Below are 25,543 nucleotides of genomic sequence, written 5' to 3'. Positions count from 1 at the left end.
CCAAGGGACGAGGCTTTCCCTTCTCCCTGCCGGGGAGCCGGCGAGGGGTAGCATCCGGCAGGCGCCAGGGAAGCAGGGGGAGGTAGGCGGCATGACCTCGGGGTGCCACTGGACAATTATTGGGTCTGCGCAAGCAATAGAAATGACAACCTGCAGGTTTATCGTCGCTCATTTTGGCAGATAGGAAGCAGGTGGAAAAATGCTGCAACGTAGCTGCTTCTTTCTCCATTCTATAAATGTAAAATATTTGGATTTTTAAAAATTTTACTAAAAGCAGAGAAAAATCTATAGCTCCAGATCGGTATAAATGTAGGAGCAGTTACACAGGCTTAAAATTACATGCGTCCCTTTGAAGGCAACTGCGAGGCTGATGTGGCCCCCGGTGAAAATGAGTTTGACACTTCTGCTCCAGATCTTACAGAGCACTGATCTGCCCTGAGAATGGAACAGAAAATTACAAGCACGTTCCCTATTTAGAAGACAATAAAAATGTTCACCCTAGAAAAAACAATGTACTAAAAAAACTACTGTCGGAGAATGAGACACAGGTACTTAACAGTGAAATGCAGAGCTGTTACATAGTTCACACTCCTTCCACCAAAGAGTGTCACAACAGAAACATGAAGAAAAAGTGTATTAAGCTCTGGGGCTTAGGAGAACTCAAACCAGTTTGTCAAGAAACAAAATTGAGCAGCAACAGCAGAGTAGGACATGCTTTTAGATGGAATATTACTGGGGAGTTCTGTCATGCAAGTCTTTGCTGCTTGTTTTATACTGGATTTTTTTAACCTGTTATCTTCCCAGCTCTCCTACATGACTTGCTCCTTCTCCATTTCTTAGTATTGCTTTCATGGTTGTCTATAGGAGACAACCATTTTCAAAATCCCAGGAGAGCGGAATTACTTTGCAGGTACTTGCACCCGTGAATGGCATGTTCAGAACTCCACAGTCTCTTCCTCTCCTATCGTACCACTGCAAATACAATTTTATGTGCAGTGGGATGGCTTGCAGTGATAGATAGTCCTGCCCAGGGCATGAAACACATGGGTTTAGAGGTGACCTCCAAGAACCACCTCATGTCATGTAAAGTGCTGGTGTGTTACATCTGTGGACCAATTTTAGGGTGAGGCTCTACTTCTACAATATGCTTGTAAAAACAAAAAACAAAAAAACAAAAAAAAAACCACTACATCAATATTATCATCAAAATACAAGAAAAATAGTATTTTAGCCTGGATTTGTAACTCTTTGTCTAGGAAGCTGTTATGCTACACTCCAACTTAAGGAGGGGAAGGAACACTATTTCCACTATGGGAAGAGCAAGATTTACAAAGGGATATAAACTGTGCCCTTTGGTAACAGACATTCATCAGTAGTAACACTGACTTCTAAAATGTTACCTGTGTGAGGAACTGACTAAAATCACTCCTGCACTGGACACATAAGAGCTGGGCAAATTTTAAACAAGATTCCCTTTCTGATGCACGCTAGGTATATTGAGGTAACCTGTAGACATGCTGCTCTCCTTCATGTGTGTGTCAAAGTCAGCTACTCTTATGTTTGTTCTGTAAATTCAAGTGCTGCTTTATTTACTTATTTTACTTCCATTTTACTTATTTGGAATAATTTCCATATGGTTACATTCCTTTAATGACACTCATGACTCAAATACTTGTTGATGTAGTCAAACAACATCTATTGATGTGAGTCACTGAAGTAAATAAGTGTTATTAAAAATGAGACAAAACAAAAGGCAAATATATATATCCAGCAGAATGATAGGGATCATCACCATTTGATCTGTCTTCCCTGTTGACTTATATCTGCAAGTTACTTTGAGGTAGCACTAGAAAGAAGCTGTTGGTCCAAGAGTATCCCTGCAAAAAGAAACATTCATTGTCTTAAGTACCATTTTGTGCTTTTTGTACCCTTTTAAGTACTCCACCCTTTTTGGCCTATTTCTTCCTGCTCACTGATTGCAGGATTAGTAGTCCCTCAAACCATCATCATAAAGCCTGTCCAGGTAAGTAGTAAAAACCAAACCACTATCCTTTCAAAGAAATTAGCAAGATTTGAGTAAAGGCACTATCCATGGCAGCTAGGTGCAACGAAGAGTTTCTAAAACCAGAACTAGATATTTTTGCAAATAAACCATCAAGCTTAGAAAACACACCTATATTTCAGCTGGGTAAATCAGAGACAAAACGCAACCAGAAGTGAAATATCATGGTGTTGCAAAAGTTGCTTATAAGACTTTTTTTTTTTTCTTATATGTTCCCACTGCAATCACATCTTTGCAGAATCGATGGCAGGCACCTGTATCGTATTTTCAGGTACAAGCTACTAAATACAGGCTGGTAGTTGAACAGCTCTAACTTTACTCAGTAAAAAGTCTCAGCAATGCATTCTCATAGTTCTGATGCACTCGCCTTCTCCTGTATTTGGGGCTCGTGGATAACACACCAATACAGAAAGAAATTTAGCATTCAGTATGCCTTTACAGTTAAGAACATGCACTGCACACACCATCTTGATCCCATGTATGCACTCCTAACTGGAAAGAGGAACAGACTAGTAAGGCTCAAGAGACAGAAAAAAGAGGTCAGAGAGCTATTTTAGAACAACAGTGTCACATGGGTTGCAACCAACAGACTCTCTTCCTCACCTCATTTTTCTTGTGTGTTGACTAGAACAAAACACACCCCCAATATCTCACAGGTTTGGAAAACTAATGGCCCAAACTACCTCTTTCACTGCATTACAGAAACAACATTTTAACTGTGTACTTTACAGTCCGGAATAGAAGATGCATGCACGTCTGAAAACAGTTTCTAAGAGTGTAGAGATCTTGTTAAGAGGTAAAAATCTGCATAAACGAGGTGGCTACAAACTGTGACTTTGAGGTTTAAGTACTGTGGTGATAGTATGTTGCACTAAGTGAAATCACGTGGCTACATGGCCATTCATTACATAACTGACACAGAGATCAATCTCCCAAACGAGAAGAAACAAACAAAAAATCAGCAGATACCCCATAGTATTTCTGCTGACCCAACACTCATTCTTAGCATCACGTTTTTAATTGACAACACAATAAAAGGTTTCCACAAATTACTTGCTGCAACTTAAGTACAGTTTTAGGTGATGCTATGCAAGCCACTTCAAATCAGGATATAACCCAGGCACAGACATGGAAGCTGCCTTGCTGCTCATGGTGAGCGTGCTTGCTAGATACAAAACCCTTTTCTCAGCAGACTAGTTTGTACTACCAAGCTCAAGCACCACAGCTTTGCACAACTGAAGTGGCATCAAATCCTGTACGCTTCTGAAGCTTTAATACTCCCATCCAAATCCAAAGGGCCTGCATCTACTATCTGGAGTTTAGCGTAGTCTGCTGGAAGTTCTATACATGCAGAGGCATCCCCTTTCCCCACTCATTCTTTTTGCTTCATTCCCTTTCTACTTTCTGTCACATTCTTGTTAATAACCTCCCTACCATTACCCTCCAATTCCTCACATAGGAATTATTCACCCAAGAAATTTAAGCTCCCAGCTACCTTGCAACTAGCCCTCCCCAAAGCAGGGCAATAGCTGCTGAAACTGCAATGCTACTCCCTCTGCCTAGATGAGGTTTGTTGAATTCTATCTACATACACATCTGCACAAAATCCAGGAAGAATGAACCTCCTATAGTACTCCAGAAACCTCTTCTGTTTTAGAGCATCTACATTTAACGGGCAAGACTTTTTAAGTATTCCTAGCTGAAATTAAACTGTGCCAAGACAGATATTCTGGTCAGCAGCCAAATCATCACTCAGCAATTCAGTATTTATTTTTAATTCAAGAACAGCATATAGGTCGTGACTACCACTTTAATTACATTGTCATGTAAAAGTCAGAGAACTTTATTCCTATCTGCCATCATAGCAATTATGGTTTAGATTGCCCCCAAAACACACATGGCAGTACCAGTGTTGACTAGCTTTAGTAGCTTCCACAGCTATTACCTATGATAATTTCTGCTAACTTTGTTTCCAGCCTAACTTATGTTATTCTGTACATTAAGCAGTAAATAACTTTTGCATACACATGGGCCTAAGTAGTCCTTGTGGGTAGAAAATACTTTATACTTCAAGATGAGAACAGTTTAGAGGAAGCCACTCCAAAGTTGCAGAACTTTCCTCATTGCTACCTCCCCTAATGTCCTCAAATACCAAAAACTGTCATCCTACTAAAATTATGACTTCATCACTATAAAACACCTGAGCATGAAGACTGAACAAATTACAGAGATGCCTAGCATAGGGTGCAACTTAACTGCGGAGCTGTTATTAGGGCAGTTTATTCCCAATGGGTTATTTTTTCTTCCTTTAAATAAGAGACTTGTTTTCCCCCAAGAATTTTTAGGTTTAAGAACATGTGTTATGTTACACCAGTTTCTTTGCTGTAAAGTGTCAGTTCAGAAGACTAATAATAAGAAGTACAGGAATAAAACTTTTAGTAGGGATCATCCTTAGTCTTTGGAATGTTTGCAGCTACAGCAGCTGAATGTTTGTCCTTCTGTATGTTTACAATAGCATATTGATAAAGGAATTCTAACTGACCTAGCAGATCAACAGTAGTATAGTTAGCAGCAGCAGACTGCAGGAAAAAGAATGGGCTCAAGTGTTCTCACTACAAACCCTATAAGTGTCTCCCAAATACACACATGATCTAAGCAAGTGTGTTAAGAGCTTGTAAAAGTTTGCCTAGGTAACTTGGAAATACATCAGAGCCAGTTTTCAACAGTGTCCCAATGCCCATACCAAAACCAGGTGAAATATGCCTACTGCCTCCAGCTAAATTCCACAAGCCAGAAGAGAATGTGCTTAATATACGTAAGTAAAATCCCTTGCTGGCAGGTTTGCAGAAACAAAATTTTATTTACACAGTCAAGTCTATCTTCAGACCCCATTGAACTCTTTACATTTCTAGAATATTTACATGATTTCAAGATGCTCCAATTGATGGACAAAAAAAATTACAGAAACTGTCAAAAGCATAGCAGAAAAACTCAGCCTATCATTGTGCTTTAAAACTTATGATCTAGAGTAATGTAGAAGAAATGTAATTTTAGCACCTTGGTCATAACGGTCATGCTATATAAGACACTTAAATAGCAGGGGGGATGTCAGAAGTGACCGTATCCAGAGGTTGCCAGTGACAATTCATGAGGGAATCATAGAGTTCTTCACTTGTCTCGATAAATTGTCTGTTCATTTCATCAATATCCAAGTAAAGCTGCGGATCTGAAAATAAAAGCCTGGTAAGTACAAGGGTCAGATCTTGGGAAGCATGCACACAAAAACTGTAAATAAATGTCTAAACGTGGTTTTAGACATTTAATAGATTTAACAGTCAATGTAGTAAGATGTTTATCCAGCTAGAATTTTAACAAACCTGCCAAGTCCAGCTCCTTTTGGAATCTGTGTACTAGAATGCTAGGACTATATCGGCATTTCAAGATAAATAATAGATTTCATGATAACTAACAAACTCTCCAAAAAGCCATTTAATTCATTTATACAGAATGTGTTAGGCAGGATAAAGTTTCTGAACACTAACACAAGATGTGTCTATACACAGAACTGCCTTCAAACCTTCTAGGCCCTACAACTACATTTTGTAAGTTTTGTACCTATCTTTAAGTGCAGAAGTGGTGTTGACAATGTCCCATTCTGCCTGACATGGTGTACATTATCAGCTTTAAAATCCTACCTCATCTCAGCTATAACCCATGGAGGCTGCCACTGCAACAGCTGAATAAGATTCTTCATCCAATAGTCATTGGCTTGCATTGCTAAAGGGCACAAGTCTAGCTAAATTCAACTTGCAGGGATAGAATCATTACCTTCAGTTATCAGGTCATCATTGATTTCAGTCATAGCTGAAGTTTCCTAAAAAAAAAAAAAAAAAAAAGATATCTTAAGTTTAATCAATTTTGGAAAGCATCACAAGCCCAAAATAATTCTGTACTCCCAAACCATTCCCTTCTCCCACAGCTACAAGAATAGGCAGGGGGCTTGTGTTTGTTGGGGAAAGTTGCAGTTTTGCAGTTTGTTTTTGTTCTTTTTTGTGGTTTATTTTTGTGTTTTGTTTTGGTTTTTTTTTCTTTCTTTAGTCCCCTCCCCCCCCCCTTGTTTGTTGTTGGTTTTTTTTTTCCTTTGCTTGGTTTTTGGATTGGTTTTTTTGTTTTGGGTTGTTTTCTTTAAAAAAACAACAACAACAAAAAACATAGTATAGTTCAGGTTGGAAGCAACTTCTGGAAGCTGTAATTCATAAACTGGCTGATTTAAGGTAAGACCACCTTATGATAATTCCTTAATTTGCTTTTAACAAATTATCTCAGAACAAAAGGAAGAGAGGAAGCCTACACCATTATGCTGTCAAAACCTATTTGGCATACATTAACAAATAATGGTGTAAAGATCTAATTTTATAGATACATTACTTAAGCACTTAAAGATGCCTCAGAAAGAAGCCTGCTATTCCAACCTCCACACTAAGCAGAAGACATTATTTCAGTTTCAGGACCACTTCTTGCTCTTACACAACTTGTACAACTTATTAGTTGTGATTTTTTTTAATTCATTCAAAACAAGTGTATAGTATCGTTACCTCAAAAACAGCTGGGGCCATAACAGCATCTCCTAAAGAACACTCTCCAACAGCTTGCATGCTATCATAGGGAGTATAGGAGCTGTAGTTGTAATCAGCATAAGGATCATAATTCCACTGTGAGGAATAGTAGTTCTGATAATCTTGGTAATAATCATTATAGTTGTACGATGGATACCGCTGGAATTCTGCTTTCAGTCTGAAACATGAGAAGTTTATACAGTTAAGAGTCTGAGAGCAATAAGCTGCAAATCCAGTTCTAAAGTTACACAATTTTCCAGATTTACACATTTCAAAGTTTAAAAGGAAGCTTTTCTGAATAGTTGCCTAAGCAACAGTAAGTCACTGTGAGATCTCATATTTATACAGATGCAAATGCTCTCACCTTTGCCAGTACCAAGAGCAATTGTTTTCATGGATTAACTCAAGCCATGACACTTATCTGTATTCAAGTATTTTTAGTATCTATATAAGCAAGCTGCTGAAAAACTTATTTAGTAAAACCAGAGACATACATCAAGCACAGCTGCTTTAAAGATGCATTCAGTTTTAATTAGCCCTTCTATCTTTTGTTTTGTTAATACTAACTCATTATTTCTAGAAACAATGATATGAAGTCAGATTATCCATTTCAGAAGAATCATAAAATGGTGTGGGTTGGAAGGGACCTTGAAGATCATCTAGTTCCACACCCCCTGCCATGGGCAGGGATACCTTCCACTAGACCAGGTTGCTCAAAGCCCCGTCCAACCTGGCCTTCAACACTTGCAGGAACGGGGCATCCACAGCTTCTCTGGGCAACCTCACCACTCTCAGAAGTATCTGACTGTCTACCAGTTTGGCATGGCTACCTCCACCTGCTCAATTTTTAGTCCATGAACAGTTGCCAAAGTACAGCTGTCAGGTGAAGTCAGCACTGCCATTACCCAGCAAGAAACCAATGCAGCAGGAAATGACAAAATTCACTGGTTCTTAAAATGAATGGGCCTGCTGATTAGTTTTCACTACTCTCCTGAGCAGGTTCTCAGGGATAACTTCACACTATTGACAAGAATCAGTGCCCAAGTGTTATTTGTACTACAACCAAGGTCCAAAAACAGAGGTACACTACAAGAAATGCATTCAGATAACCAGCTACACATTCCAAAAAAATCCTCTATGCTTAGAGATTTCTTTACTATGAACAGGTATACCTCCTGCATTTGCAAAGTCCAATTTCTCTGTCTCTCCACTTCACTCAAGTCATATCTAGGCTTTTTGTCAAGAACACAGACTGAAGGAGCTCAGAAATAGAGATGCCTGTATAGATGACTTAATGACAAACTACTGTGGCTGCATATTTTGATGCTAAGACAGTACAGTACTCAGCCATTCAGAAAAAAAGATTACTGATGTGTACTTTAATACCTACATTTATTTCATTACTGCAAAGCTACATATACATTATAATAAATAAGTACTCTTGTCTTGCTACTGTAATAAACAAATGACATGATGTGTCAATATGTTCTGCTTCCAGCTTCTTTCCTACATACATCTCTGTAGGAAAGAAAAATCTGAAAACACTGACGACACTCTTCTGAATAGCAGAAGTGAAGGAACTTGCTGTTTCTTTGTGACCTCCTCTTGCTTTCAAAATAATGTAGTCAGAGCAATTCTGGACAGTGCTCTCGAGTAAAAGCATTTCCGTTCTAAAGTAAAGAGGTGACATTTGCAGAATTATCCAGGGCAAAGAGGAAAACAAACCTGTTATTTTTACTATTTAACAGAACACATAAGCTAACCTCAAATATACTGAAACTGTTTTATGTTAGAAGTTGTAATTTCGTCTGTATCCTTGATCAAAGTTTATCAAATTTGGTATCAATTCTCTAACTGTTCAAAGACTTGAATTGCCCTAAGTAACTGAGACAACTGAGCTGGCAGAGTGAAAAACCCTCAAAATTAATCAACTTCAATTTCCTTGCTACCCCTATCAATTGAAAAGCAAAGAACAGTATTCTGAACAAACTGTTTGAGCAACGGTTACTTTGGTTTCTTCACCCTGTATTCTGTATTTTTCTACTTAAAACTGTTTCTTCCTCTGCCAGCCTCTATAAAACTAGCTGCCTGGTAGCTTGTCTAAACTAAAGGGAAAAGTCTAGAAGAGCACCCTAACATACAAAACCACTTGCTGTGCCCTTCTACTTTTTTTAGGCCCAAACCTGGAAAAATGTATTAATGCATTCAGCTTCATTACTATAAGAATTAAGGCTGGCTACAACAGCAGCTAGGCTCAAGTTACACCGTCTGGCTAGACTTAAAGAAGTTAATTCCCCCAGCAATCCTGAAACACGTTGATTAATCCAGGGAGTCAAAAGACAATGCTTCTGTATTTTTGGTTTTGGAGACTGCATCGTGGGTACAGCCACTACATCAGGGGCCACAGACTTTACAAAGGCAGAGCTACAAGAATCTGATTGTTTAGTATTACTGTATCAATGCATAACTCATTGTTACCTTTTAGAAATGCCTATGCTCAGGCGGATTCTTTTTCCCCCAAGACCTGGTGCATTCTGGCAGTCTTGCAGTGCCCTCATCTGATCACCTTGCTCACCAAATCTGACATAGGCATACCCTCTGCAATTTTCAAAAGGGAAAAAACAAATTCTAGTATGCATAACAGTTACAAAGCTAATTAATTCAATTCCTGTCTTCTACAAAAACTGAAGATAGTAGCTACTATAGCTTCCATTACCTAAGTAACCTCTGTGGCATGTTCATATACACAGAAGATGCTTTCAAGTGAAACACGTGGGCCAGAAGCAAAAATGTTTGTTCTCTGATAGCATTAAGATGCAACTTGCTGAGAGTGAGCAAATACATTTTAATTACTATCTGTGTAAGTAATCAGATTCCATATTTCTGCACTTACAGCAGTTAATTTATCAATCAGCGTTAACCCACTTCTAGCACTGTACAGCACTAACATTCTTTTTATACTTAAGTTTCTTCAATTTGTCTACTGCATTCAGCATTGTCTGAACAGCAAACTCACTCACCCTTGCTTGACTCACTGCCTGGCCAGTCTAACTCCTGCTAGGCTTTATTTACTAATATTAATAGGTTCAGCCTCCCAGCCCCCTACAATTTGCCAGGCCTTACACTTTTCTCCCACATGTAAAAAGGAAATAATTTTGTCTTCAGTACTGCAGATGACTAAGTGGACTCACTGCTGTATGTAAGCACAGCTGCACAGATTTCAGTGCATGGCTCTCCTTTCTCCCACCATTTATTTTATTTAATGCAGATAAGCATGTCTAAATTGAAGCTTATCACTTTAACTGTTTAAACCAGGAAGTTTTAAAACACAAGGACCCATGCTGTTAAAAAAAAAAAGTGATGCTAGAGACTAATCGGTCTTTTCCTGCCTCTAAAGATGATACAGGAAACAGTTTCAACACAAGTTCTTCTGTATTACTTATAGAAGCAAATATATTTACAGCATTATACATTTTCACAAGCATTACCTGGAATATCCCAGCAGGTCTGTTGCTATTTTGCAGTCAAGACATGAGGGGTACCTCTTTAGGAAATAGTCAAAGAGCTGGAAGTCATCCACTTCAGGAGTAAGCTCTCCAACAAATATTGAATAATCAGGTCTTGAAGAAGATAAAAGAGAACTGTTAAGGTTGAGACTAAGGTAGCTGACTGAATCATTAAAATATCTAACATATCAGCAGGTAGTTATCCCTGGACAAATAAGGATACACTGGACAAATAAGGAAACAAAATGTGAAAATAGTATTAACTGAAAAACTCTGCTGAGTAATGTCCAGAACTGCAATGCCATCACTCCAGTTCTCAGTTTCTGAGTCCATTCTACTGCTTTTGTAGTAAGAGCACTTCAGAAACCCATTTTATAAAAAATATATATATAAAATATATATTATATATATTATATATATAATATATATATGATTTAAGTTCATTTTAAAAATAAATATTTATTGCCTGAACAGGGTGAGAGAGGGGAAGGCAAGGTGAAGGAGGCATAAAAATACCAAGAAAAACTATTAACTCAAGTTACAGCCATGATTCAAAAGAACTAGGACTATTTTACCACCTCTTCTCAGTGATTATGAGAGAGACACTACAAAGAAACCGTCATTATTCTACTGGCAATAGATTTCCATAAGCAATACTTAAGTGTATAGCACATTTGGTTGCTATTTCAGGATTTTAAAAGTAAGTCATGGCATTCACTAGTCACTATCAATTCAAACAGATAAAAAGGTCACAGCTTCTCCTTTACCTGATTGACAAATTAGTACTACTAGGCACAAACTCTATTCTTGCTGGTTTTACTTTGTTCTTTTTCTTCCGTTTCTTCTGCGGTGTTCTCCACCAGCTGTAGGCCTGGAGACATTCTCTTTTTTTCGCCATCAAGTCCTGTTGGGAGAAAAAAAATCACCTTTATAATATTTAGCCTCATTTACATTCCTCCCTCCCACTCCCCATCACCACAGGTGATTTCCCCATATTCACCTTGCCCTTGAAAGAAGCCTGGGGTCCCATTTCTCCCTCCGCCTCCCATGAGGGAAAGCAGCCTCTGGGGAAAACGCCTGGCAAAAATAACAGAGCCAAAGGATTGTATGAACAGCCATATTCCCCTGACTTGTCAAGCTGGCTAAAGGACTGACAGCTTCCTCTTGGAACCAGGGAAAATGCAGACAGCCCTTTGATGTTGGCCAATCCTAAGTGTTAATTAGCTTCAGGACTGGATTGTGTTCCACTTGAGCTCCAGGACTCAAAAAAACCCTGCAGCAGCATCGTCCGAATGATGAAGAGGCAGCGAAGTCACCACTCTTGCCTAGAAGGGATCTTGGCTGTCCCTATCTCCCCTCATCTAGGTAGGAATCCTTCTTCTCCTATGTGAGATGCCTCTACTCACTACCCAGCTGTGAGTCACTCCCCTAGGCCAGGAACAACAGGAGGCCAGCTGATGGAACATGAGAAAGCAGACCAGGAACAGGCACTAGCTTGGCTGAGAGAAAACTCAAACCCAGATGCAAGGCCAGGAACAAAGAGGCATAAGAAGTGCCTCTTGGAGGAAAAAAGAAAAAAAACCACACACCACCAAAACCAAAAAAACAAACCCCACAGTTTAAAAAGGAAGTGGGGCAACTATACAAAAGAGGAGGGAAACAACAGCTGTGTTAACACAGGTTGCCTCCCTCACTTAAGATTCTGAAGAACAAGGACTTCAAAAAATAAGAATGGTGTTTAGCAGCATTTTTTACTTACGCGGGCTTTAACGTTCTTCCTCTAGAACACCTCTACATGTATCTTATATAGAGAGTGTTATGTGCAAGGTCCTTCAGATGAACTCATGCTCAAATAATCCAAACTGCAAAGCTTAACGTTATGCCCCAAACCTGCTTCAGTTGATGTGATTAAGTGTCCAGAGGACAGCCACCAATTACCACATTATCAGAAGAAATCACAGGACTAAAAGAACACCCAACTCAGAGCAAGCTAGCTATTTCAGCTTTACATTTACTAGGAATTCTGAGTATGGTTCTGGAATCCATTTAGGCACTGCAAGCCTGAATTTCTGACCAAATGATCTTACCGGGCTTGCCATGATTCAAACTGTCTTCGCCCTTTCTCGAATGATATGGTTGCACAGGTTCAGTTTGTTGCAGTCCTTCCGCTGAAAGAGATGTCAGGGAGGAACAAAAAGATAAAGAATCTTAAACTTGAGAAGAACTACTTTCAAAGATGTTTACTCCATTTTACATCTTTAATGTTAGTATTCAGAACTTAGAAATGTAAATTCTGATTTGTCACTGCTAAAGCAGCAGGAATAAGGATATATGGCCAATGGGATGATTAGAAGTTGTCTTCACTTTCTTAAATTGTAATAATCCAAAGATTTTTCCACTGTTCAAAGCACAAGAAAATTACAGAGAGCTTTTAAGCCACCTATACATTATCCTCATTTCTGAGATGTCTACATCTAACATAGTAATTCAGATCCGTGTTCTAGAACAGTTAAACTAAGCAACAGAGGTTTCAATGTTCTGTACAACCCCTCATTTTTTTTCCCTTTTAGCCAAATTTAAAGTTGATTTATTTGTACCACAAATGATACAGCTGAAACAAGTGTTGCTTCCTATGTGCTAAACAAAAGACATGTAAGATGGAAGAGGGCACAGTACAGGTAAATGTGATCATTCTCTTCACGTTTTCTTAGGTATGTCTTCTCTTTTGCTTCTTCCACATACATGTTTCTCTCACTACCAGTGAGTTCACCACAATGAGTAACCTTTTATTACTGTCACTAAACCACTGAGAAACTTTCCTGAAGAGGAAATCTTTCTTGATTGTAATATCCTTTACGTTTTTTCCCCCTAATTATCCAACAAGAGTAAGTCAGTGCAAAACAACTTCATTTGCAAAATATTTTATATCTACACACAACTGTTCCTTCACCACTGATTTTTTTTTCCGCATCCAGTGTTGCTCCTTCTACACAGATACTTGATTCTTTAAGTTTAATCTTTGCTTCCATGCAAAAATGTGTGTGTGTATGTATGTATATATATATATATATATACACGCACATATTTGTTTTAACATACTCACTGGTCAAATCCATACTCACATAATACAATAAATACAGAGTGTTTGTAATGCCTTAAAGGCTTGTCCACATGGGGCAACAGTTCAGAGCACTGCTTCTGAAAACGCACTCAGCTAACCTGACACAGGACAGCCATACACCACAATTAGAGCACCCATGCATGGTGTAATTCAGAAAAAACATGCACTTCATCCCCACACCCATCCAAAGCCATAAAATAGTCCAGTACAAACCAACCCTTAAATACAGGTATATACTAGCAAAGTTAGTATATGCCCTCTTGCTAAACCTAGCTGTGCTCATTATAAAGAATCATAAGCATCAAGTTCTTCCTGCTAAAGAAGGTCATTATTAATAAAAACATCCATAGTGATGTACCTGTAATTCAAGCATTACTTCTATTAGAATGAACCATAAGCTCCTCCATGTTCTAACACTGAAATACTAATCATTGAATTTACAGCTGCATAATGTGTTTTTTGTTGTTTTGCTTTTTGTTGGGTTTTTTGTTTTGTTGTTTTGAGGTATTTTGGGGGCTTTTGTTTTGTTTTATTTGGTTGGGTTTTTTTGTTTTTTTGTTTTAAACTTACCTGTCTTCTTGCAGATTTAACAGAGGATGGAGTACACTACAAAAAAGCTGTGTTCCAAAAGACTATCAGAAGGCAAATGATGCAATTCTCAGTTGCAGTTATCACAGACTTTTACGCGAAACTATGTTTTTGTACTCTTTCCCCGTTTGATCTTGACTGTTGCCTCTTGATCTTTTCACTATAAAACAACAACATTTAAAAGCAGTTAAAACAGCATGCATTAACATTATACTTCCTATATATGCCTTAACTCTAGCTACAGTCACAGCTGGCTTATTATTTAAGCAGTGGGGCAGTATCAACCTCTAGAATTCAAGCAGCTCCTTAACTGGATTACATACACATTTTACTAGCCCATTTATTCCACCTTTTAACGTTTGTACTGGCAAACAGACGGATTAAACTCTTTACGAATAAAACCACATGCGCGAACACCGCTCACCCAAACATGGAGGACAAGCCGCCCCCCTCCTGCATTAATTTCGCTCACGAGGCGCTGGAGGGGGAATACCCCAGATCGCCTCAGGCTGGTGCGGTGACCCCCAGCCGACCAGCCCGACAAGCCCAGGCCCGAGCCTCACCACCGTACAGTGACGCATTTTTTATAAGCCACACGGCACGACGGGAAGAGGCCACGGCGCACAAGGTAGTGCGCCCCGCCCGGCCGCGGCCTCCGCAGCGGCCACACTGGCGTCGGGACCGCGCTTCCCGTTTATTGTGCTACGAGATAAGGGGGGGGGGAAAGAAACGAAGTAATAATGATTTTTAAAAGCCCGCAAGGCCCTGAAAGCGGCCGCGACGCTCCCCTGGCAGCGCCCGGGGTGGGGGCGGGGAGGCTGGTTCAACGGGCCGTCCGGCCTAACGGCCGCCGGGCCGCCTCGCCCCGCAGGCCCGCGGCCCAGCCGCCCGTGAAGCGGCGGCTCTGAGGCCTCGGGGGAAGGGAGGAGGCCGCCCCCCCCACGCCCCCCATTGCGTACTATCTGGATTCGCGCCCCCTCCCCCGACGCCGGCCCCCACACCCCGGCCTTGATCACGGCGCTTCCCCCCGCCCCGCCCCGATCCCAGCACTAACGCCGCTCATCCTCCGCGTCGCCATCAGCAGCAGCGCGAGACACTTCTTCCGCCCCGCGAGGACCTCCCGCGCGGGCTGCCCCGCTCGAAGCCTGACCCGCCAAGCCCGCGGCCTCGCCGCCCCCCCCACCCCGGCACTTCCCCCTCCTCAGCGGCTGGCGGAGGCCGCAGGCTCTCTCCGCAGCGAGCGCTGCCGGCCGCCAGCCGCGGACCCAGCCCGGCGCGAGCACAGGCAGGGCGGAGGACGGACCCGCAGCCGAGGGCGGCAGGGCCCCGAGAGCGGCGCATGGAGCTGGTGGCGGGCTGCTACGAGCAGGTCCTCTTCGGGTTCGCCGCGCGGCCCAGCGAGGTGAGAGCAAACAGGGCCGCCCGCCAGCCTCCCTGAGGGAGAGAAAGGCCGCGCCGGAGCGCACCGCGCTACTCACCGACTCCTCGCTCCGGAGTGGAGGGGCCGGGCGCGCCGGGTGGGCTTTTAAAGCGCCGCGGGGGCGGGGCAGGCTCCCGCAGCCGCAAGGCTCGGCCCCTCGCTGCTGGCGTGGGGTGTGGGAGCGGCCCGCGGACACCCCGCGGACACCCCGCTGCCCGGCCCGGGAAGCGCGAAGGGTCCCCCGGAGATGCGGATCCTCGGAGCTGCGGAAGGCGGCCGGCCGCGTGGGTGCGAGGGGCTGTGCTGCCAGCTCGTTCCTCTCAGCCTGTCAGCGCAGAGCTGAGGAGAAGCGGCTGCGCAGAGGACCGATGCCACATTGTTTCGGGGGGGGGGGGGGGCGGTGGGAGGCGGAAGGCGTGTCTCCAGTCTGCAATGGTGGGAGAAGGGAGAGTTCGCCTCCGTTGTCCACGAGATTTATCTCTCTGCAGATACTCTTCCTCACACAGCTTCAACTAAGCCCAACACTGAGTACAGTGAAGCAGTTTGCACACTTAAATCGTTCGGAATAATCTCCTAACACCACATTAACTCAATTAGATCCCATTACACTTACAGCTAAGCATAATTCTTTTGCATTTTACTCATATACTTTTTCGGGTTTTGGTTTAAAAAAAAATACAGGATGATGAAGTAGAAGCTCACTACAGGAAGCTTCAGAAAGACCTGTTTATTTTGTATTTCATTTACAGTCCTGGACGGTTGTCCCTGATTTTACACATCATGCCCACTCTGCCTCATTGTCAGCAGTAGCAGTGAATAACAGATATGTGGTCACTGGGAGCAGAGATGAGACAATCCAAATCTATGACATGAAAAAGAAGATAGAACATGGGGCACTGCTACAGCACAATGGTAAGGGAGCTTTTCTTAATAAAAAGCATTGATGATAGAAATGCAGGTGAAAAACTGGCCCTTGCCAGAAGAAGGACATTGATTTTTTTTTTTTTTTAATTAAGTCTTTAATAACGATGGTGTTGCAGCCATGATAGTCATTGATAGAAGCTCTGTGTCACCTGCGCCATAGTGGTTGAGTACTGCTGTTTGAGAAAACTGACAAGATGCAGTTCAGACGTGTATGGCTGCAGCAGGGCTTCTAGAGAACATCAGTGGTTGAATATAACAAGAAGATTTGGGGGGGTTGTGAATAAATACTTAGGAAATCATTCAGATTTCATAGAAGCATAGAATGTCCTGGGTTGGGAGGGACCCACAAGGATCTTGGAGTCCAACTCCTGTCCATGCACAGGACAACCCCACAGTTCACACCATGTGTCTGAGGGCGTTGTCCAGTCTCTTCTTGAACACTGTCAGGCTTGGGGCCGTGACACCTCCCTGGGGAGCCTGTTCCAGTGCTCCACCACCCTCTGGGGGAAGAGCCTTTTCCTCATGTCCAACCTAATAAACCTCCCCAGCACATCTTCCTGCCATTCCCTGGGGTTCTGTCATTGGTCACTAAGGATAAGAGTTTGGCACCTGTCCCTCCTTTTCCCCTTGTGAGGAAGCTGTAGCCACCATGAGGTCTCCCCTCAGTCTCCTCTTCTCCAGGCTGAACAAACCAAGTGACTTTAGCTACTGCTCATACAGTTTCCTCTCAAAACCATTCACCAATTTTGTAGCCTCTTCTGGACACTCTCCAGTAGCTTTAGATCCTTTTTATCCTGTGTTGCCCAGAACTGCACACAGTGCTCCAGGTGAGGCCGCACCAGTGCAGAGCAGAGCAGGACAATCACCTCCCTTCTCCAGCTGGCAATGCTGTGCTTGATGCACCCCAGGACACGGTTGCCCTCTTGGCTGCCAGGGCACTGTTGGCACATGTTCAACTTGCTGTTGACCAGAACCCCCAGATCCTTCTCTCCAGAGCTACTTTCAAGCATCTCGTTCCAGTGTGCATGTACAGCCAGGGTTGCCATGTCCCAGGTGCAAAATGCAACAAGGTGCACTTGCCCTTGTTGAACTTCATGCTGTTAGTGATTTCCCAGTTCTCCAGTTTGTCCAGATCCCTCTGCAGGGCCTCTCTGCCATCAAGAATGTCGACAGCTCCTCCCAATTTTGTGTCCTAGGGTAGATTTGCCCAAGGGTAGGGTAGTAGCTGGCGTGTTTTGCCACTAGGAGCTTCTCAGTTAATTCATAAGTTCTCTGTGTGATAACTGTTCAGTATGTACAATATTGTTAATAGCTCTGGTTTGGATTTCTAGGCACAATAACTTGTTTGGAGTTCTATGGTACTGCACATCTACTGAGTGGGGCTGAAGATGGAATAATTTGTATCTGGAACACAAAGAGATGGGAATGCCTGAAATCCATTAAGGCGCATAAGTGAGTTTCTTGACTCTGCATATTCACACATGTTTTTATCTTTATTTTCCTTGTAAATGATGTATGTGACTAATACATTGTTTTGTTTTTATCAGGGGGCATGTGACATCTCTGTCGATTCATCCTTCTGGGAAACTAGCTTTGTCAGTAGGAACAGATAAAACACTAAGGTGAGTCAAAACTGATGAAGGAATACTGAGAATCATAATTCAGTAACTTCTAGTAAATTCTTATAAGCAACAATTCTGTGCTGGGACTGGACAGTGCAACACTGCTAAAACATAGTTTGACATCAAATGTTTCAAAGATCTTTTGGTTTGTCTTTTGAAGTTCTAGGTACCAGCAATATTTTAAAGTCTCAGAATCATTCTGGTTGGAAGAGACCCTCAAGATCATCAAGTCCAACCATAACCTAACTCTAGCACTAAACCGTGTCCCTAAGAACCGTGTTTAAATGCCTTTTAAACATCTCCAGGGATGGTGACTCCACCACTTCCCTTAGCAGCCTGTTCCAATGCCTGATAGCCCTTTCCGTGAGGACATTTTTCCTAATGTTCAATCTGAACCTCCACTGGCACAACTTGAGGCCATTTCCTCTTGTCCTATCACTTGCTAATTGGGAGAAGAGACCAACACCCTCCATGCTACAACCTCCTTTCAGGTAGTTGTAGACAGCGATAAGGTCTCCCTTAGCTGTTCCTAGCCTCTTGCTATGCTCTGACTCTTTGTAGTCACTTGTAGATGTGTAAATACATTTGCATTTTGGAACACAATTTTTTTAAACTTCTGAACGCTGTCAGGTTTTGTTTAGTGTGAGAAAAGTAATTTTTCTCTGTGAGTGTGTACAAGTTGCTGTATATATGTGTTTTAAATATATAAAATGCTATTTTAAAAGCACAAATTGGTATTGGTGGTTTATAAAAGAAATATTCCAAACTCCTTATTATGTGCAAGTGATATACGAAGTCATCATTTTCTCTTACATTAAGAAGGCAGTAAAATGCATAGAGATGCTTAAAAGCTTCCTTTGGATGCCTAATGTCAGCAGATTGGACTTCAGTTTCACTGTACTGTTTTTAAACAGAATGCACATTATTTATTGTTGTCTTTCAGAACTTGGAATCTTGTAGAAGGACGATCAGCATTTATCAAAAACCTGAAGCAAAGTGAGTTTATCAGTCTAAATTCTCTGAAAAAGTGGAATTTGTTGTTTGTTGGGTTTTTTTTCTGTAAAGAAAAGTAGACTGAAGCAACAAGTCAGTTAATTGCAAGCAACTTTCACAATAACTTTTTTACACGTACAGGCAAGCATATGTAAGCTTATGTCCTTAGCAATAACCATTTACCAAAACGAAAACATAGTTACACTAAAGTAATTTTTTTCCTCTAAATGTGATGTCAGGACATTTAAATAAACGTGAGGTTTTTTTGTTTATATGCTTCTGATAATCAGAAATAAACATTTAAGAGCATAGTTTCACTTGCTTATTCTAGGTTATTTGATTTTTTTCCTGCATTTTTCTCACATTTAGGTAGAAAACAGTGTCTAGTAGCTTCTAAAGATTCTTATTTTTAGATTTTTATGCAATATAGAGTGCAAAAGACCTGTGAACATGTGTTTACAAATGTATCAATGTTTACAGATGCCCACATAATTAAATGGTCCCCTGATGGAGAAAGATATGTGACCGTGATAACAAATAAAGTGGATATCTACAAACTTGACACAGCTTCAATCACTGGCACTATCACAACAGAGAAGAGAATTTCTTCACTTATTTTTGTTACAGTAAGTACGAAAAAGAGAGGTACTGGGAAATTATCTAGTTCAGAACACGTGAAATTAATCAGACTTGAATTTCCTTTTTTTCATTCCAAGGATTCTGTCCTTGCCATAGCTGGAGATGATGAAATGATAAGGTTCTACAGCTGTGACTCTCAAAAATGCCTGTGTGAATTTAAAGCCCATGAAAACAGGTATTTTATATTTATTTACTGTTTAAATATTTACGGCAATGCTGAGTACTCAGTGAAGTTCAATGACTTGTAATGTTCAGCATATTTTACTACTGGTTTTGTTTTAGTACAGAAAGTACATTTACTTATGTGCTAAGTTCCAAATTTGGGACAGACTGTTTGCTTTAGTGTGAAGGCAAGTACTCTGCTGTCCATTCACATTACAAAAACAACAGGGTATAGAATTAGAAATATTATCATTCCAAATTTATTATCTAAGTACAATACAAATATTTAGGTCTCAGTGTAAGATCAAAAGATCATATCTAAATAGAAGTCTTAAATATAAGATCTCGATATACTGGCATGGATTTATGTTAACTTTTTTTTTCAGGTAGAAGGTCTTCTTTCCCTCTTTCCTTCCCAAAGCTTTGTTGTATCAGAATTGAAGTGGGGTCTGTAGTGCTTATCAGGCAGGAGATAGATGACAATGGCTGTACAGCGTTCCAAGTGCTCCACTACAAAACTGGACTGTACTGGACAGGCAAATTTGGTAGAAAGACATCTGGTGATGTTTTCTTGTCCTATCTTGATCAGTCCGTGTAACAATTGCCATCTTTGCAGTTCGGATTCTGAACTCCCCAGCAGGCTCATCATCCCTGTTGCACGGCCTGAAATAGGGCACCCACCTCTGGCTAAAGTGGAATTGCTCAGAGGCCAGTGATGTCTCTAGAACCATAGGTTAGTCACGCTGGTATATCAAAGCTTTGAAGTGGATAGCTGGCTGGTAAGGAAAGCAAAACAGAAAAGGTTCTGCTAAATTACTTGGGTTTATATAGAATGCATGTATATGGTTTTATTTATTTATATATGTGCATGTGTGCAAAAATAAACACACACAGGTGCACACTTCTGTGTGTATGGTCTATGTGTTTCTGAAATTCGGTACCGATATTTTCCTGTAAGACCTAAAGAATGTTTAACCAGTCTTTACAGATTCTGAATCTTTAGAATTCTTAAATAAAACAAACCAGTTGTGCTCAGTCCAGACAACAGGAGGGTAATGACATATTCTCTGTTCTTGTCAAATACCAAATATTTGTCCAAATACTGATTTTAGTTCATCAAAACACAAAAGCATTAGCTCAAATGTCATTGATGCGGTTTAAGTATTAAAAGTATTAAAGCATTCAGAACTGAATCCTAAGAAGCCGAGCAATGGCAAGTGTTCCGACTGTAAGTGACAGCACTCAAAACAGATTACTGTTATGAGTTCCTGCCTGTCATTTGTGGGTGTTCTGTTCAAACTGATTTTTAGACTGTTGCCTATTCATCTTTAATTTCTGTCAGCTTACTGTTTTGAGCTGCCATCCTATAATGTAACAAAGTATTGCATTTTCTTCACAGAATAAAAGATATCTATAGTTTTGAAAGAGAAGGACAACATGTTATTGTTACTGCATCCAGTGATGGTTACATTAAAATGTGGAATCTGGATCTTAATAAGGTTGGTCTATTAAACTGCTTGTTACATTTATGGAAAAATATCGGACAACCAAAATTGCAGATAGTTCTCTTACAAAGATTAATTTTAAATCACTGAGGAAATTTAACTTGAAATCTGGATGTCTTGATCTTCCTCCGTGTTATGTTCAGTAGAGATGAGCATGTCTATGTACATATTTTTATGCAGTTGTATATTTTTCTATTATTGTAATTTTCTTTTAAACAAACTATAAAATCAGACAATGCTATGGAGGTCTCCTTTCCTCTCTATGTGGAGTCCTGCTTCCCTGTAGAGCTACATGGCCAGACTTACGACTGTCTTATCAGTTATATATGTTCTAAGGACTGCCATGAATTTTTGTAATGTTGATGACTGTTGCTACTCTTTTAAGAACACAAACTGTATGTTTTCAGGGCGGTGGTGATTCTTCATGTAGGACAAAAAAGTTGTCCTTTTGAAAAATTCAAAAACATTAATACACTGGATACTTTTATTTCCTGTGTTTTCAAACCATTCTGAGTAGCACATTTCTAACAAGGAATCATATCTTCAAAGTTTCCCATGTTATTGTTTCATCTGCAGTTTGTCTTTTGAAATCATAATAAGATTTTTTAAAATGTAATGATTAGTAATAAAAGATTTACTATATTCCACTATGAGTATCCTGAATAGTTTAGCTATATATCTCTCAACATTTATTCATATTAGGTATCTTGTCTGAATTTGCCCATTTTTAATTTCATCCTCCCTGATTACTTTTATACTTTTACGTGCAGTAGTAAAAATCCCTTTTTTCCATTCACCTCAAAATTCTGTTCCCCTTGTACATAATTGACACAGTGATGAGGGGACTCTAACTTCCTCAGTAACATCGTCTTTATTTTGGCCAAATGTGTGATTTTCTTCCTGTGAAGGCAAAGTTTTGTAAAACTTTGAATAACTGTGTGGGCTGCTCTGTCCAGCTCTTTGAGTCAGAATATCCTAATAAAAGTAATTTCTGATGCTTGATGCTGTTATGTTGCACATGTCCTTGTGACACTTTCCCCCCCAGTATCTGTAATAGGACATTTGCTCAAGTATTCTCGGAGATGCCTGATAAAATTGCAGTTAAGCAAACTGACACATACTCTGAAGAGATTACTTTTAATCAGCAGATTTGTCTTTGTGAGGGAGAAAAGGAATCTGATGCAATAACTTAAGTCAAATTATTTTCACTGAACCAAAAAATACCTTTTACTCTGGAGAAACTTCTGAAACCATTAGCAAGTTTTTTATGTGCATCTGTGACTCATCTAGGTACTTCTGGTGTTTAACCTACCCCCATACCCATGTGCCTGAAACCCACTGATCTTGCTTATCAAGATGATAGGATCTTAAAGCCATGGGAGTTTTTTGAAAACCACCATTGAGGAATGATATCGGGAGCAGGACTGTAACAGTGTGGCCATTAACAGCCTCTAGTTCTAAACGTTGTTAGGCACCAGAAATTAAGTGGAAGGTGGGGAGTAAGATACTTTCTCACTTCAAATACTGCAATAAGTTTACACATAAGTAATGTTTAATTAATCTTTTTCTACCTTAATTAATACTTAATATTTTTCTATTTTTTCTATATTATCTTCAGATAAAAGATGTGCCATCTTTACTGTGTGAAGTCAATACCAAAGCTAGGCTGACGTGTCTTGCAGTATGGCTTGACCAATCTTCAGAAACAAAAGAAAATTCTGAGAAAGCTGAAACATCATCTCAAGGTAATAGAGGTGTGTGTATTTTCAGTTGTTAATGTGACTGTGAAACAGAATTTACTAAGTGGGAGCTCTTTACTATATGCATTGGAAAAATTATTGGTATCTTGAAGAATTTGGGATATGACACTGGCAGTGATACAGATATCCTTACCAATCTGGTAGTGTCTCAAGCCTGCACTATGTTGGAGGACATAAGCCTGTTCTAACTTCTATCACATCAAAGTTTTGTTTCTCTTTACTGGAATAATGCACTGAGGAAGACACTGTGAAGCTTTTGAGGCAGATAAGAAATTAATAAACAGTTCAATAGAACTGCATGTCTTTTTCTCCTATAACCAAAATCAGGTCTGAGGCCGATGCAGTTGGGCAACCTTACGAAGTCTGGCTCAGTGTGTTGTTTTGTTTCACTTTGGGCTTTTTAAAAATTGTTTTCCTGTCTCATAATCCACTTACATCCTTGGTCTTCAGATATTTTCATATCACAGACAAAACTATCATAAATGGCACATTGCACTGTAAATAAAAAATAATTTATAACTCCTGTTTAAAAATGAGATACAAATACGTCTCTGTGCCATTTTATACTAAAAAAGACTGGATACATATATCACTGTGATTTATTTCCTGCTTTTTTTTTCAGCAAATGAAGATGAAAAATCATCAATAGTCAGGAAAAACAAAGTTTGTCGGACTCAAAAAAGTGATAAAACAGCAAAAAGAAAGAGAAAAATTACTCCAGAGAAGACCAAATTGGAAGCTCCACTGCAAAAGAAGAAAAAGAAACGGAATAGCTCAGCATGAAGGCAGCTACTTACTTTCTCTCCTGAAAAAAAAGTAAATGCTGGTGTTGCTGTAGTTTTTATAAGAATGTAAATCTCTGACAGGACATACACCTCCAAACTGATCTGTTGTTTAAAAGTAATGAATGTTTTTACCCTAATAAATTGGCTGATCATTCTCAGAAGTCGCAAAAGAGACGGCAACTTTTCTTAAGTGAATGAGGCAAAAATAAATTCATAATGTGTAATATTTATATTTTTCTGTTAACAATAGCATACACTTTTTAACTGGCTCTGAAAAAGCCAGCTAAAATAATAAAAATAGCTGCATCTGTCTTTTACATTTTTGTCTCACTTAAATGTGTATATTAAAAACACACTTTTTCATTTTAGTGTTGAAGTTACTGTTGATTTGTCTCAAAATATGATCTTGCCTTTGTCATGTATTACTTTTCCTACTGTAAGAAAGAACATGTTAAAATTATTTAAAATATGATGATCACATTCCATTCATACATTCACAAAAAATCGTACTTTCCAGTTTTTGACATGGAGTTATACGTAGACTTTTTAAGTAAAATGGTTGGTTGGTTGTTTTTTTACCATGGCCATACTTCATGCATTTAACTTTTTAAAAAGTCTTTGCACCCATGGTTCAGATGATTGAAAACTTTTATTCACAATATGATACAAATTTTTAGGTGGAAGAGTCTATATCAATAAGGTTTTCCCATAGTATTTTTTCAAGTCCTTGACCTGAGCTGTATTATTAAAAAAAAAATTATCTAACATTTGAAAGTTTGTAATGCTGATAAAATGTCACCCATCTGTTTTGCTCTTAAACAAAAACTTAATTCCTGACCTTCTCAGTCAGTAGGAACAGGATTTTATCCTAAGTCTTATTACAAATACACAGTATTGTCTGAGTATTCAGTACAGTTGGTTTATATGAGCTTTGTGTAATTCAACATAAAAGGGGTTTCAACTGTACTTCAGTTTGAACTTACAGAGCTTTTCACTTAATACCCCAAATATGCGTGCACACAAACATGGACAAATAATATAGGACTTAAAACACTTTGTAGGGTTCACAGGAAAGGTACTAAATTAGATTTCTGATTGATAACAAGGCACCTGTAGTAAATATAGGACTTACATAACTCCATTATTTAAGCTTATACTTAGTAAAGTGATATGTCTATTTTACAGTGCTTATGTCTGTGCTTGACAAAATGGCTGCCACTACTAAGAAGTTTAATTGTTTGAATTTTTAAATATACGAGCTCATGGCCATGGACATCACAATTACAGAAGCAAGTTCTCATAAGGATCAGGAAAAATCCATTCTGCACATACTTTTAAGGATTATAAAGCAAAAAATCCACATAATTTTGGTTCTAAGGTTTAGACTTACAAGTAAATATTCAAGAGCTGTAAAAATCCAAATTCCCTGTGTAGTCACAAAGAATTATGCATCTTATGAGTCTCAACAATTTGTGAACTGGAGACAGAGACAAGTCCTAATAGCTTCTAAGCTGACATACAGAAACAGCCCTGAGAGGAGAATATGTATTTCCTGCATCTTGAGTAAATGCTGAGCTACTAACCAGCACTTGCTTTTTATTGTTGTTTTCTTGTGCACATCTACCTTTTCTGTACATTTTCCATTCTAAGGGGAGGCAGCAGCACAAAGAGAGTGGAGATGTCAGCGGTGAGAAAGCTCTTCCTGTGTCAGAGAGGGTGAGCATGCATGATGCTGGTAGAGTAGATAGAGACGTTGCTGCAAGAAACAGCAGCCTAAGCGAGCATCTCAGCTGAGCCACAGGTGAGTTCAGCAGCTTAGGCAGCAGTGGATTTCTTCCCA

The 25,543-nt window shown here is 39.9% G+C and overlaps 2 protein-coding genes across 8 annotated transcripts; one reads left to right on the top strand and one right to left on the bottom strand.

Moving 5' to 3' along the window:
• Positions 1 to 1,554: 1,554 nt before the first annotated feature.
• On the bottom strand, positions 1,555 to 15,638 carry LOC308038315 (tRNA selenocysteine 1-associated protein 1-like). 6 transcript variants are annotated; one of them, XM_080340713.1, is made up of 11 exons: positions 15,372 to 15,638; positions 13,876 to 14,053; positions 12,272 to 12,352; positions 11,185 to 11,261; positions 10,952 to 11,088; positions 10,167 to 10,298; positions 9,157 to 9,276; positions 6,658 to 6,856; positions 5,891 to 5,936; positions 5,120 to 5,288; positions 1,555 to 1,877 (listed from the first exon to the last, which is right to left on the bottom strand). In XM_080340713.1, the coding sequence occupies exons 4-10, from the start codon at positions 11,212 to 11,214 to the stop codon at positions 5,152 to 5,154; spliced, it is 801 nt and encodes a 266-aa protein (XP_080196839.1). In that variant the 5' UTR covers positions 11,215 to 11,261; positions 12,272 to 12,352; positions 13,876 to 14,053; positions 15,372 to 15,638; the 3' UTR covers positions 1,555 to 1,877; positions 5,120 to 5,151. The 6 variants fall into 6 exon arrangements, with proteins under 6 accessions (XP_080196839.1, XP_080196836.1, XP_080196838.1 ...); XM_080340710.1 differs by lacking the exon at positions 1,555 to 1,877 and having other exon boundaries at positions 4,903 to 5,288; XM_080340712.1 differs by lacking the exons at positions 1,555 to 1,877; positions 15,372 to 15,638 and adding an exon at positions 14,948 to 15,061 and having other exon boundaries at positions 4,903 to 5,288.
• PAK1IP1 (PAK1 interacting protein 1) lies at positions 15,066 to 25,289 on the top strand. Of its 2 annotated transcripts, none has more exons than XM_080340709.1 (10): positions 15,066 to 15,295; positions 16,063 to 16,225; positions 17,569 to 17,689; positions 17,785 to 17,859; positions 18,803 to 18,855; positions 19,333 to 19,478; positions 19,569 to 19,666; positions 21,053 to 21,152; positions 22,777 to 22,903; positions 23,541 to 25,289. In XM_080340709.1, exons 1-10 carry the CDS (start codon positions 15,233 to 15,235, stop codon positions 23,699 to 23,701), a joined length of 1,107 nt encoding a protein of 368 aa, XP_080196835.1. In that variant the 5' UTR covers positions 15,066 to 15,232; the 3' UTR covers positions 23,702 to 25,289. The 2 variants fall into 2 exon arrangements, with proteins under 2 accessions (XP_080196835.1, XP_080196834.1); XM_080340708.1 differs by having other exon boundaries at positions 15,165 to 15,295; positions 22,777 to 22,912.
• Positions 25,290 to 25,543: the final 254 nt, after the last annotated feature.

The sequence above is a fragment of the Nesoenas mayeri genome, assembly GCF_963082525.1.
Source record: "Nesoenas mayeri genome assembly, chromosome: 2".
In the NCBI taxonomy this organism is placed as follows: Eukaryota; Metazoa; Chordata; class Aves; order Columbiformes; family Columbidae; genus Nesoenas; species Nesoenas mayeri.
This window is presented reverse-complemented; position numbering and strand designations above follow the sequence as displayed.

Bases quoted from the DNA above. Each gene is read 5' to 3' on its own strand.
- PAK1IP1 (XM_080340708.1), top strand. From the start codon at position 15,233: ATGGAGCTGGTGGCGGGCTGCTACGAGCAGGTCCTCTTCGGGTTCGCC. The intron at 15,296-16,062 runs GTGAGAGCAAAC...TTTCATTTACAG, and splicing joins TCGCCGCGCGGCCCAGCGAG to TCCTGGACGGTTGTCCCTGA. The intron at 22,913-23,540 runs GTGTGTGTATTT...TTTTTTTTTCAG, and splicing joins ATCATCTCAAGGTAATAGAG to CAAATGAAGATGAAAAATCA.
- LOC308038315 (XM_080340713.1), bottom strand. From the start codon at position 11,214: ATGGGACCCCAGGCTTCTTTCAAGGGCAAG. The intron at 6,857-9,156 runs GTAACAATGAGT...CTCATGTTTCAG, and splicing joins AGCATAGGCATTTCTAAAAG to ACTGAAAGCAGAATTCCAGC. The intron at 5,937-6,657 runs GTAACGATACTA...TTTTTTTTTTAG, and splicing joins TGGCCCCAGCTGTTTTTGAG to GAAACTTCAGCTATGACTGA.